The 12,933-nt window shown below is 40.8% G+C and overlaps 1 protein-coding gene across 1 annotated transcript; it reads left to right on the forward strand.

Annotated features, from left to right (window-relative positions):
* The first annotated feature begins 1,432 nt into the window (after window positions 1-1,432).
* On the forward strand, window positions 1,433-12,391 carry LOC133404038 (monocyte to macrophage differentiation factor 2-like). The gene is made up of 7 exons (XM_061679605.1): window positions 1,433-1,668; window positions 4,938-5,019; window positions 6,033-6,193; window positions 6,596-6,670; window positions 6,745-6,846; window positions 6,989-7,058; window positions 8,490-12,391. Exons 1-7 carry the CDS (start codon window positions 1,655-1,657, stop codon window positions 8,691-8,693), a joined length of 708 nt encoding a protein of 235 aa, XP_061535589.1. The 5' UTR covers window positions 1,433-1,654; the 3' UTR covers window positions 8,694-12,391.
* Window positions 12,392-12,933: the final 542 nt, after the last annotated feature.

Genomic DNA, 12,933 nt, shown 5'->3' on the forward strand with positions numbered 1-12,933 from the left:
AAGAGCCACTGGTTCTCGGTCTACCAGGTCTGGGTCCACCATCTAGAAAGATGGCCCCGCATAAATGGGGATGATGAGAACTGGGCCAATTGGACCATCTGCTCCTGGAACTTGGCCTACGAAGCCTGGGCAAACAAGGCCAAAGATGACCTGAACTGAGCCTAACAGACCAGGGCCGACCCAAGCAGCTCCTGAGTGAGGCTGTCTATTAATCTTTTTTGTAGTCACATTTTTGCAATCACCAAGTAGCAGAAAATAAAGACATGACATTAGATATGGATGTGAATTTTTTCATTGATATATAACACATGCAACATTATGTCCTACAGTGAGCGTCACTTTGTTAGCAAGATTATGTGAAAACCGTGACTTTACTTAAAAATTTGAAATAAAAATGGGGACAAAATAGATCATTATTTTAATTTCATTTTTCAAAATCCCTCTATACATGATGCTATTAAAATAAGGTATGTAATTTAAAATACTAAAATACACCATGAAAACAAAACATCTACTAAACTTGAACTGGAAGAAAAATGTACCAGCAACAAAGTATGTTTGCCATACCTTGTATATGTTTTTTTATATTTTATTTACAAAGTACATTCACACGCACTTGTATATATAGGCGCACACAAATACCTGGACACGAACACATACTACACAGTAGACGTGTGTGGAAAAATACACGTTTGTGTGCACACAGTATACTGTATACATTTGTACACATGCGCATAAACATATTGCTAGCATCAGGCGAAACCTTGCATTTTTAAAACCATCACTTTTCAAGAGCCATTAACATCCCATCATTGAAGAGAGCAGGCCATTTTCAACATTTTATCTTGGTCAATAATTTGTAAAAATAACAACTGCTCAATAGTATCGATTTGTGGGGGGAAAAACGAAAAAAAATATGACTGCATTTAAACATGGGATGCCAGCGATATGCACACATATATAATACACACATACAGTATACTGTACATTGAGATGAATGTCCAAGCCATACTGTACATCTACACATAATTACAGTATGCACAAGTGCACACACATGTCAAATACACTTTACATAACTGTATGCGCATACATTTACAGTTATGGGGGGGAAACTATATTAGACCACCCTTGTTTCCAAAGTGTCTTGTTAATTTTTTATGCCTGCTACAACTAAAGGTACATTTGTTTGGACAAAGATAATCATGGCAACAAAAATAGCTCATAAGAGTTGTCAAATAGAACATTAAGTATTATTAAATCAACTGCATTTTCATCGTGTTCATTGTATTTCTCAGGTAATATACATTTAAGATAATTTTTTTTTTTTTAAATATACATTTGTGCCCATGTTGGCCACCAGGGGGTAGTAAAAGACAGATACGGCTGGTCATGGATGTTCAACTCGTCTAAGCTCCTCGCAGAGGATCTGAATAATATAGGACTGTAACAAGTGGGATGCTCCTGGTGAGGCGATGACGTGTACCGTGACGTCATCAGAGTCCCCCCAACCCACCTCCAATCCATCCGCTTCCTCCTCTTCCTCCTCTTCCTCTTGCATCCAGCAGCATCGCGAAGCTCTCAGGCCGGCAGGAGTGCACCGAAGGCGGCCGCCGTCGTGTCCGTGCTGTCAACTGTTGATTACTGGCCGACGTCAATGACTCTTGGAAGGTTAGCAGACATCGTTGTATTTTTATTTTTATTTTTTATGTCCGGTTTTTCTGTTGCTTGCCTTGCTGTTGTCGCCGAGCAACCACACTAATGACAGATGATGAAGCTGATGAGAGGCGGAGGAGGATGAGAGAACAAATTATGTCTTTCGCATTATTATTATTTTTTGTTTTTACACTTATTGTTATGGTCTACAGTACTGTGATGATGGTACATTGTACACTTCATACACAGGCTGTCATGGTGACATGCGGTCCATTTGCTTCCATACCTATAGTTTAAATTATTAACATTTGTGTCAGTTTACGGTGCTCTGTGGATTTTTGTTCTTGATTTTTATATTATACTTGCACCCCTCTCCTGGTGCTGTCACCTTATCATTATGGCGGGGTTTGTGTGTCCCAATAATCCTAGGAGCTAAATCGTCTGGGGCTCCATGCCCCTGGTAGCGTCACCCATGCCCAACAGGTCCAAGGTGAGGGACCAGACAAAACATGCTCAAAGACCCTTTATGATGAGTACAAATATTGGGCCTTGTTTTCACTCAACCGGACGCGGCTCACCGGGTCTCCCCTCTGAGAAGGGATATATATATATATATATATATATATATATGTATGCATATATATGCATTTTTTTCACCTCTTATTTTTATTACTTATAATAGAAATGTTGTATTATGTCAAGATAATCCAGTAGAGTTGTACACCACTGCAAGCTCCAAACCACAAGAACTATTAGTGTCACTAATCATGAACAAACACTGTTGTTGTATTGGATGTGATGACAAGTGTGTGCCTAATAAATTGGCCTGTGAGAGCCAAGGAGTCTGGAAAAGTGTTGTTTTTGAGGCACTTTCTCACCGCTAAGTGGACTTGGGTAGCACTGAGTGCCGGGAGGTGCTTGAGTCATCGCCACAATGCATGTCGTGTCCCCAGCCGACTGGACTGTGGCCTGCTAATTATCAGTCATCTTGATGGAGTCGTTAACGAGGCCGCCAAAGCCCTGCTGGCGCTGGCACGCACACAGTCGCTCGGGCCGGTCGCTCGTTGCCGCTTCCAGGCTCTTTCTTTGTCATTTTCATTCATTCGTTTTTCTTTTCTTTTTTGGGGGACAGTGTAACTGGTTACTGGGCCGGGTCACTTTTGTTTTGGTAAGAGCTTTGAGTGGGAGAGATGATGAGCCGTGCATGGCAACTTATTATGTGCATGAATCACCGTTTCGTTTGCTACAGATATACTTCTGGGGTTTTGGTTTAGGGCTTGACAAATCTCAATGCAGCAGCCACACTTTATGGACAAAGGTACTGGGATTCAATTAAGGAAAAGGAAGATTATGGTCTAGAACCTGAGAACCATTTTTCTTTATTTTCTCAAGACATTTTTGGACAATTGTATGTTTGCAACTTTGTGGTAACAGTTTTCTGCATTTGCGTAATGATTGACACATAGACTGACCAATGAGGAAAGAGTGACGCAACCAATCAATCACAGCTTTTTCATGTCATGATGGACAGGTAGTAACAATTGACGTTTAGACTATAATAAAGCGACATAGCCGACCAAGCATTGGATTGCTGGTAATGATTGACATGTTTGGGGCCAATTACTTGTGCTGTGTGGAATGATTCACGTGCCAACGTCGAATCAAGTAAGATTTGTAAAAAATAAAAATAAATAAATAAAAATACTTTGCCTATAATTTGATCAATAGCAGTGAAGACATGGCCCACTGAATTTCCTTTTGAAAATTCTACTTATTGGCAGTTGCTATCCATCAAAAGGTTTCAAATTGTTTCTAAGAAGAAGAAAAAAAACTCTTCTAAAATAATGTTTTACAAACTTTTAATGGCAAAATGTCTTTACTTTTCGGGGTCCAAAATGAAGTTTCATGATTTGGCTATGTTTTCTCAACGTGCTAATTCCATTTTTGGATATATTGGATTTTTCTCCTATTGTTTAATATTCCTTTTCCACGAATGAACTATTGCACGTCCTTACCTTGATTACGATTGTATAAAGACAAGAGTGCAATGGGTTCAAATGATTAGTTCGGATCATTTCGGCACTTGAATCCGCATAGTTTGAAGAGCAGCACATGTAAATTGTGCAACTCACACAATTTTTATGACGCTGTTTATGTTCTCACCGTTATGCACTTTTGTCTTTACCATTATGCAAGGAGTGTATTTCAGTGGGCCACCACCATTTTTCCTCTCAATAAGGATTGGCTTTACTATAAATGGCTGCAATTTTAAATCGTCAATAGCTTTTTGAAAATAGGACTTTAAGCGTGGCTGTTTCAGCATGAGAGACATTTACCCATATCGGCATTAAAAACAAAAGAAAAAAAAAGCGGAATTGGATTTTTAAAAAAATGTTTTTAAGAAGTGTCTTTACAGTTATTGATCAAATTATATGAACGAAATACACACTTTATGTTGGTGTAGACTGAGCATTCATGCACGAGCAGCGTAACCAACCAGGTTCATCATGTAATGTTCGACTTGCAGAACAATTCACCATAAGCACACCTAAATGTAGGTCTCTTATGAAATCTGCCTCCGCAAAACTGGAGGAGGAGAAGTGTATTTGTGTGCATGCGTGTGCGTGCGCGTGCGCGTGTGCGTGCGTGTGTGTGTCTGCCCTGTTTGCACCATGTTAATTAAATCACAAGAGAAGCAGAAAGCAAGACGGGAGTCTTTTTTTTTTTTTTTTTTTTTTGCTCTCTTCGGTGACCGTCCCTTGCTAAGTGGTTACCATGACGACGGTGACATCACTCCCCCTCCTCCTCCTGCCCACCACGTTTGTTTGGGCTTCCCTGCAAAAGATGCTCGTCGGTCCTTCCTCCTCATCTTCGTCCTCCGCTGTTGCCGGGCAACGGCACTCTGTCACGGCTACAAGTCCAAGCAGGAGCGGCGGTTGCTAGGCAACACAACAAGGTGCCGTCAGCGGGCTTTTTCCAACGCGGCACGTAGGCGTCGCCGTGCAGATGTTGACCTTTTTACATGCTGACAGCTTCTCACAACGCTCGAGAATCATTTTTATAAAAAGGTAGATTTATTTTTGTTTTTTTTAAGCATCTTATTTTCCTTTCGATGTGCATTGGACTAATTGGAGGAAACTCATTAGTTGATTCTGCTGGTGATAATTTTCAGGTTTGATTGACATGTATACTGACAAATCACTGGTGCTGCCTGTCATGATTGAGTGTATTGTTACTTATTTAGCTTCCACCGAGTGATGGTTTTATTTTATTGTTGTTTTCAGGTTTATGAACAAGCGTGTTCCTTCAAACAAGAGATACCAGCCCACAGACTACGAGCACGCAGCCAATTGCGCCACACATGCGGTAAAACACACTCACCCACGCATGGACACTGTGGTATTCAAACTCCAATTGTAAATTCAAGCTGGGATGTATATGACACCGCAGCATGTGGCAATATATTAGCATTAAAACAGACATAATTCCAGACAATCACAAGCCTGAAGAAGTCATTATTTGTATATTTTAATAGAATATGTAAAAGTATTGTCACACTCGCGACTGCTATTTTGCCAAATAGCTTAATTTTTCAATGTAAATAGATCATTTATATTTTAAATAATCAAAATGACAAAACAAACAAATAAATAATAGTCCTATGTAGTATATAGTACATTTAATTTAGAAATAACTTTTTATTTTACCCTCACGCCTGAGACATTTTCTGTAGTTTTGAGGATAATTTGTCAAAAACACAAAACAAACATTAAACTACACGCACACACACGCAAACAAAAACACTCACACAAACAAACATACACAATCACACAAGCACACACACGAGCACAGTTAACACATGTAAACACACATACACACGCACAAACAAACATTACCACACAAAAATAAACACATACAAACTAATCCACACAAACACACTAATACAATGTTTTGCTTTTACGGCATAACATTTCTAAACTAACATCTGTTAGTATAAAACATCCATTCATTTTTATTTTTTAACCCGTCAATTACTAGTTTGTTTGCATAGCGCACCGGTTGTAAAACACAAAGAATATAGCATGAAATTGCTCCTTTGTTAAAAGAAAAGAAAAGAAATGTAAAAAAAATATATACAACTTTTAAGTGTTATATAAAATGAAACCCATTTACCCAAGTTGTATGACTCAATCCAAAACGGCCATGGTAGAGCCAAAGGGTACAAATTGGTGTAAACCCAATACTGTATTTGAGCTGAAGCTGGAAATGACGAAATCTAGAAACCAACATTAAAACAATAAGATTGAAAAAGACAAGAAAATCAATTGCTAAAAGCTTAATTTAATTGTGCATGTGTGTGTGTGTGTATGTGCGTGTAGTTATGGATCATCCCGAGCCTGCTGGGCAGCTCGCTGCTGCACTGCCAGTCGGAGGACCAATGGGAGCGAGTGTCGGCCTGGGTGTACGGGGCCGGACTCAGCTCACTCTTCACAGTCTCCACACTCTTCCACACCGTGGCCTGGAAGAAGAGCCACCTACGGTACATGCGTACACACGCACGTATGAATACACGCACACACACACACACACACACACAAATACTACATAATACAAACTCAAACAAACATGCAAAAACATACGAACAAAACAAACATGAACACACACACATTGAGACACAAACAAAAAAAAAAAATTCACAGGTGCAAAAACACACACATGCACAAGCAAACAGACATGCACAAACACACACACACACACACACACACAGTTACACAAAAACCAACACACAAACACACACACAGAACAAACAAACATGCACAAAGAAACACAAAAACTAACAGACACACACGCAAACTAGCCAACAAACACACAACCACATGGCACATGGCACCCAGCATCCCCTGCGCTCCAACTGCGCGTGCTCGTGTGTGTGCGTCGTCAGGGATGTGGAGCACTGTTTCCACATGTGTGACAGGATGGTGATCTACTTCTTCATTGCCGCCTCTTACGCACCTTGGTAAGACACACAACTGCACACAAGCCCACGCGAGCGCACACACCCGCGTGTACCCAGTGTTTCGCATCTGACAGGCTGAACCTGAGGGAACTCGGACCCTGGGCGAGCCACATGCGCTGGCTGGTGTGGGTCATGGCGCTGTCGGGGACCACCTACGTCTTCTTCTTCCACGAGAGGTGCATTTTGCCCATTTGAATACTTTGTGGATTATGTCTAATGGTTGTGTTTGTTTTTATTGTGCGACGTGATAACGATCACCGCTACTGTAACTTCCATTTATAAATTGCATTTTCTGAAAATTTGTCGTCCCTCCTGCAGGTACAAGATCGTGGAGCTGATCTGCTACACTGTGATGGGCCTCTTCCCCGCCTTGGTCATCCTCTCCATGGTAAGCGCTGTGATCATTAGTACCAACTTCCGCATCCGGGGAAAAAAGGTGGAAGCACTTCCTTCCGGCTCGGGTAAATGGCGGAACCCTAGAGCAGGAAACCAGGACAAAGCACCCGTAGCAACTTTCAACGTCTACGTTATATTTTATTTTACACAAGATGTTTCCAAGTGCTACCAAAGATTGCAATATTCGATGTTTAGGCATGGTTCGTGTTTTACGTATATATCATATTTGTATGAATAAATGATATACGTGTATTTAACTTTTGTCCCAAGACACCTGCCATGAAGACAACAACATTTGAGCAAGTTTGGTTTCAAACCATCATGTCAACAAGTTGTTATTACGTTAGTTGTCGTAGCACACAGGAAGTCCGCTGTTTGGTCACGTGATGTTCCGCAGATACGGGATTGGATCAAGAAGATCAACAGTTATTTTCAACTGAATCGGCCGGTATGGTCAATTGATCCGATTAGGTTACGTCACAGTCACGATGACCTGAAGTGGTCGACAACATGAGAGCATTTGGAAACAAAAATCAGACCCAACTACTTTGCTGCCTAAACAAGTAGAACAATGTAAAATGTTCGCCATATATTTTTAAAAAAAAATCTCTAATACCTTTTGACTGAAACGGCGTAAAATCAACAATCAAATCATTGATTGATTTGCTTTTTAAAATATCCATTTTAGTGATCATTTTTCTTTTTTAAAATGCAAAATTAATTGAACTAATTTTAATCGATTTTTTTAAATTGAGGGATTAAAATTATCCATCCATTTTATGTTGTCTTATCCTCACTAGGGTCGCAAGGATACTGGAGTCAATCCCAGCTATCATCGGGCAGGAGGCGGGGTACACCCTGAACTGGTTCCCAGCCAATCGCAGGGCACATACATACAAACAAACAACCATCCGCACTCACATTCACACCTACGGGCAATTTAGAGTCTTCAATTACTACAATGAAATGTTGATAATTGACAATGGGTAAAACTAACAAAAGCATTTAAATTATTCATCATTTTCATTAATTTTTGCAGTCATTTGTTCGTTGAGGGGGCGGCACAATTTAGAGTCTTCCATCAACCTACCACGCATGTTTTGGGGATGTGGGAGGAAACCGGAGTGCCCAGAGAAAACCCACCCAGTCACGGGGAAAGCATGCAAACTCCACATAGGAGGGGCCGGGATTTGAACCCCGGTCTCCAGAACTGTGAGGCAGATGGGCTAACCTGTCGTCCACCGTGCCGGCTGTACTCATAAATATTAAATTTCAATGAAATAAAATCAAATTAAATGTTTTTTTTCCCCCTGCAAACTCATTGAGATGAAATCAACAGCGCCTCTGCTGGTCACCGACAAGTAGTGCACTTCATTTTGCTCTTCCCAGACTAATCAAGCGCTCTAATTTCCTGAACTTTCAGCCGGAACAGGCGGGCTTGCGCGAGCTGCTGCTGGGTGGCACCTTCTACTGTCTGGGCATGGTGTTCTTCAAGAGTGACGGCATCGTGCCTTTCGCCCACGCCATCTGGCATCTCTTTGTGGCCACCGGTGCCGCGGTGCACTACTACGCCATCTGGAAGTACCTCTACGCGATGCCCGCCAACCCGGTCCAAACCTCCAGATGACAACGCCGCTGAGGGAGACCCCCCCTCAGCCACCACTACGGAACATTCCGGTCCATTCCCAAGTCACTGTGGTTTGTCCTCTGGGAGAAGCTGCATGTCACATTCAGTGTCTTTTGTGTCAATTGTTTACAATGTGCTGGAGTAGCAGGCGCTGCTCAACTGGTTGCACCATGAGGTTATTTATTTATGTATTTATGTTGTGTATTATTTCTAGAGTTTCTTTTTTTTCCCTTACGGTGCAATGTGGCCGGTATTCATGACGAACTTGCAAAGAGCAATGGGGTTACAGTAATTGTATGAAACCTCTACACAACAATGTGTGACCGATTTCATTATTTCTTTTACAATGTGATTATTTCTAGTGCTTGTGTTTATTTCTATTGTGCAAGGTGGCCAGTAATCATAAATAACGTAAACGATTGCAATTACAGTACTGGTGAGAAAGGGCTACGTGTGACCATTCATGGCGTGGACTTGTTTATTTATTTATTTATTTTTTACCCAGTGGATTATTTCTAGTCATTCACTATTTCTATTGCGCAAAGTACGCGGTATTCATGATTGCCTTCCAAGAAACAATTGCATTACAATTGTATGACACATCTGCACGACAATGTGTTACTGATTTATTTTTTACTCTGTAAATTATTTCTAATTGTTCACTTTGTTTCTATTGTGCAAAGTCACAGTTATCATGACTAACTGGCGAGGAACGACCGCTTTACAGTAATTGTATGACATGTCTACAAAACAATGCGTCACAGAATTTTTTTCTGAATTCTGTGGATTATTTCTCGTGGTTCAGTCATTTGTATTGTGCAAGGTCGCAGATATCGTGACCGACTGCCGATTGCATGACAGTAATTGTGTGACACTACTCCATGGGGATGTGTTGCCAAAATTTTTCACTCTGGATTATTTTTTAGTTGTTCACTTCATTTCTATTGTGAAGAACGTAACTGGTGAAGAACGATTGCTCTACAGTTATTGTATGCCATGGATACGTGACGATGTGTGATCGATTGTATTTATTTTTTTTACTATGTGCATTAGTTCTAGTGGTTCACTTTATTTCTATTGTTTAAGGTGGCTGTTATGGATAACTGGCCAGTAACGATCGCATTACAGCAATTGCTTGACACGTTTCTAAAATGGTGCGTGACAAAAATTATTTTCCTTTCTCTGTGGATTATTTCTAGTGGTTCTGTTAGTTTTCATCGTGCAAGATGGCGGTTATCATGAATTGCGGGTTAGAGAAGCCATTTTATTAATTATATGATGTGTCTGTGCTTAACCCAAGGGGCCATGGACTTTTTTTGGACTCTGTAGATTATTTCTAGTTGTCCAGTTTATTTCCATTGTGCAAGGTGCCGGTAACTGGTAATTGTACGCCACGTCGATGTGCCAAGGAGTGTTTTTTGAGTGTGGGTTATTTCTTGTCATTCTGTTTATTTCTATTGTGCAAGGTGGTGAGTAATCATGAATAACTCAAACGATTGCAATAATAGTAATTGTACGACATGTCTGCATCGGGCCGATCGGCCGTAAACTTTTATTATTATTATTAGTTTACTCTGGATTATTTCTAGCGGTTGTGTTTATTTCTATTGTGCAAAATGGCCTTCAAATGAGCGTGGCCGCAACCCACCAATTGAGAACCACCGTACTATAGTGTCATCACTGTGTTTTTCTTGATCTATTATTTCAAACACGAGTGCTTCTTACTTTTTTGGTTTTGTTTTGTTTTGTTTTTTGCAGTGATTTTAGTTTTCCGTTGATTTATGAATGGAGCATGAGATTGGTTTTAATATTTAATGGTCAACTCATTATATTCAGAGAGAAGTTTTCACCAGTGTGCTTCCATTTTAAATTGACAATGTAACACAATGTAAAGTTACATGAAGTATATATTTAGGTGTTTATTATGTTACAAATCGACACTGCCAGATGTTTTTTTTTTGTTTTTGTTTTTTTTACCGCCGCAAGTGACAGCACACGGCGATGAAAACAGCAAAGGTTTTAGAACACCTTCAATGCGTTGACAAAAACCTTCAACGCTAAATGTCACATTTCCACAGCCTTGGTATACAGAGTGATGACGTTGTCAGCCTTTCAATGCAACCTTCGAAGGACATTTTTCAAGGAGCCTTTGAATTGGGACTTTTATGCTGTGCCTTCAAAAGCAGCCTACGATGTCAAATACAGTCTCCAAGGGACGTATTTGCAGGAGTCTTTGATTTGGGTTATTTGGCCTACATTAATGACATCTTCGGTCATCAAATGCAGCCTTTAAAGGACGCGTTAGTCTATGATTAAAGAGATTTTTTTGTGTCGTAAGCATGAATTTTGTCCCTCAATGGCCTTGAAATGCAGCCTCCAAAGGATGCATTTGAAGGGGCATTTGCTTTGATGTCATTAGCCTTCAAATGCATAAATTTATAAATTTAAGGATAAATTTGGATACATTTGATTTGGGATGTTTGTGGCGCGCTGCAACGTCATTATACTCCAAGTGTGGCCTCGGACGGACGCATTTGATTATCACGTCATCTGCCTTCAATTGCATCCTTCGACTGACACGTTTGAAAGGAGGCTTTAATATGTTATGTCTACGCCCATCACTGGCCTTCAAATGCAGCCTCGGAAGAATGCATTTGATTTGGCATGTTTGTGCCGCGCTCTAACAGCATTGTCATTCAAGTGCAGCCTCCACAGGGCACATTTGGACAACGTTGTTGGGCTTCAAATTGAGCCTCTGAAGGATATTTTGATTTGGGTAATTTATGCTGCTTTAGCATGTCTGCGAAGGATTCATTCGAAAGGAGCTTTTGATTTGTAACGCTTGTGCAGTGCCCATCATCGGCCGTCAAGTGTAGCCTCCAAAGGACACATTTGAAGGAGCCTTTGATTTGGACGACGTCATCGGCCTTCAAACGTCATCTCTGAAGGAGCCTTTTATTTGGGAAGCTTGCGCTGCATTTTAGGTCATCTGCCTTCAACTGCAGCCTTCGTAGCATGCGTGTAAAAGAAGCCTCTGATTTGTGATATCTGTTCTCGTCATCGACCTTCAAATGCAACCTTTGAAGGAGCCCGTGACTTGGACTGTTCGAGTCGTAATACAGCACAGATGTCATTCATGGGCCTTCAAATGTGTTTCTAAGGCTGCATTTGATGTCGTTCAAATCAAAGGTTCCTTTAAATCTGTCATCTGCCGACAAATGCAGTTTTGTCTCTTTTTCGGAGGCCTGCTGTTGCTTACAAGCTTGCTGATTGGCCCTCCTTTGTAGGACGGATGTTTCCTTTAGGTGTTCTAATACCTTCAACATGCTGTTTCCCTGCTGAATGTGAAAGCAAAGCGAATCTACATACAGTATATACAGTATGTGTTGTTGAACAATCTCTATGATGGCATCTCAGGTGTGTGCGTGTTAAACCATCCCACTCATGAATCCAAAGCCTCTGGTCTATGTTTACATGGAAAGCATGACTTCTCAAAGAAAACTATACACACACACACACACACACACACACGTATATGTATGTGCGTATGCGTGTGTGTGCGCGTCTGTGTGTGTGTGTGTGTGTGTGTGTACACACTGTACATATTTCAGTGTTGCATTACTGCATACTTGGACAAGTCTGGGGAAATATCTCTAATGTATTGTCTGCTTCCCTTTAACACCACATTCCAAAGTGTAGAGCAGTCCCCTCGAAGCCTCAACACGGAGGGTTTAGGGATTTGGGATTCAGGTTGGGGGTTAGGGTTTGGGATCAGTTTTAGGGGTTGGGGTTTGTCGTTTCGCCTGTTTTTGCACACAAACAGAGCCAGTCAACTCTAGACAGGGTTAGGGGGGCTGGGCTTGATTTTGGGTCAGGGTTCGGTGATAGCGGTTCGGGTTCGGTCATTTTGCTTGTTTCTGTACACAAACTGAATCATTCAACACTATAGAGGACGCTAACATCAGTCAATGTATTTATAAAGAAAAAACAATTTGACTCAACATGTTGACTTTGGAACATATTTTTGGCCGACAAATAAGACTTGGAATCTTCTTTTTGTTGACTTGTTTGAGATTTTTCACTTGAATTTCATTCTTATTACAATATGTAAAATGGCAGTTGGCCAGGGAAGCGCTTCTATGTCACATTAAGAAAACATTACTTATTTGTCAAGACAGGATATTTGTCTTTATGTGTTCTCCATGTAACGCCACAAGGAGTTGTGTGTCTTTCATGTGAC

The sequence above is a fragment of the Phycodurus eques genome, chromosome 6 (assembly GCF_024500275.1).
Source record: "Phycodurus eques isolate BA_2022a chromosome 6, UOR_Pequ_1.1, whole genome shotgun sequence".
Taxonomy (NCBI): Eukaryota; Metazoa; Chordata; class Actinopteri; order Syngnathiformes; family Syngnathidae; genus Phycodurus; species Phycodurus eques.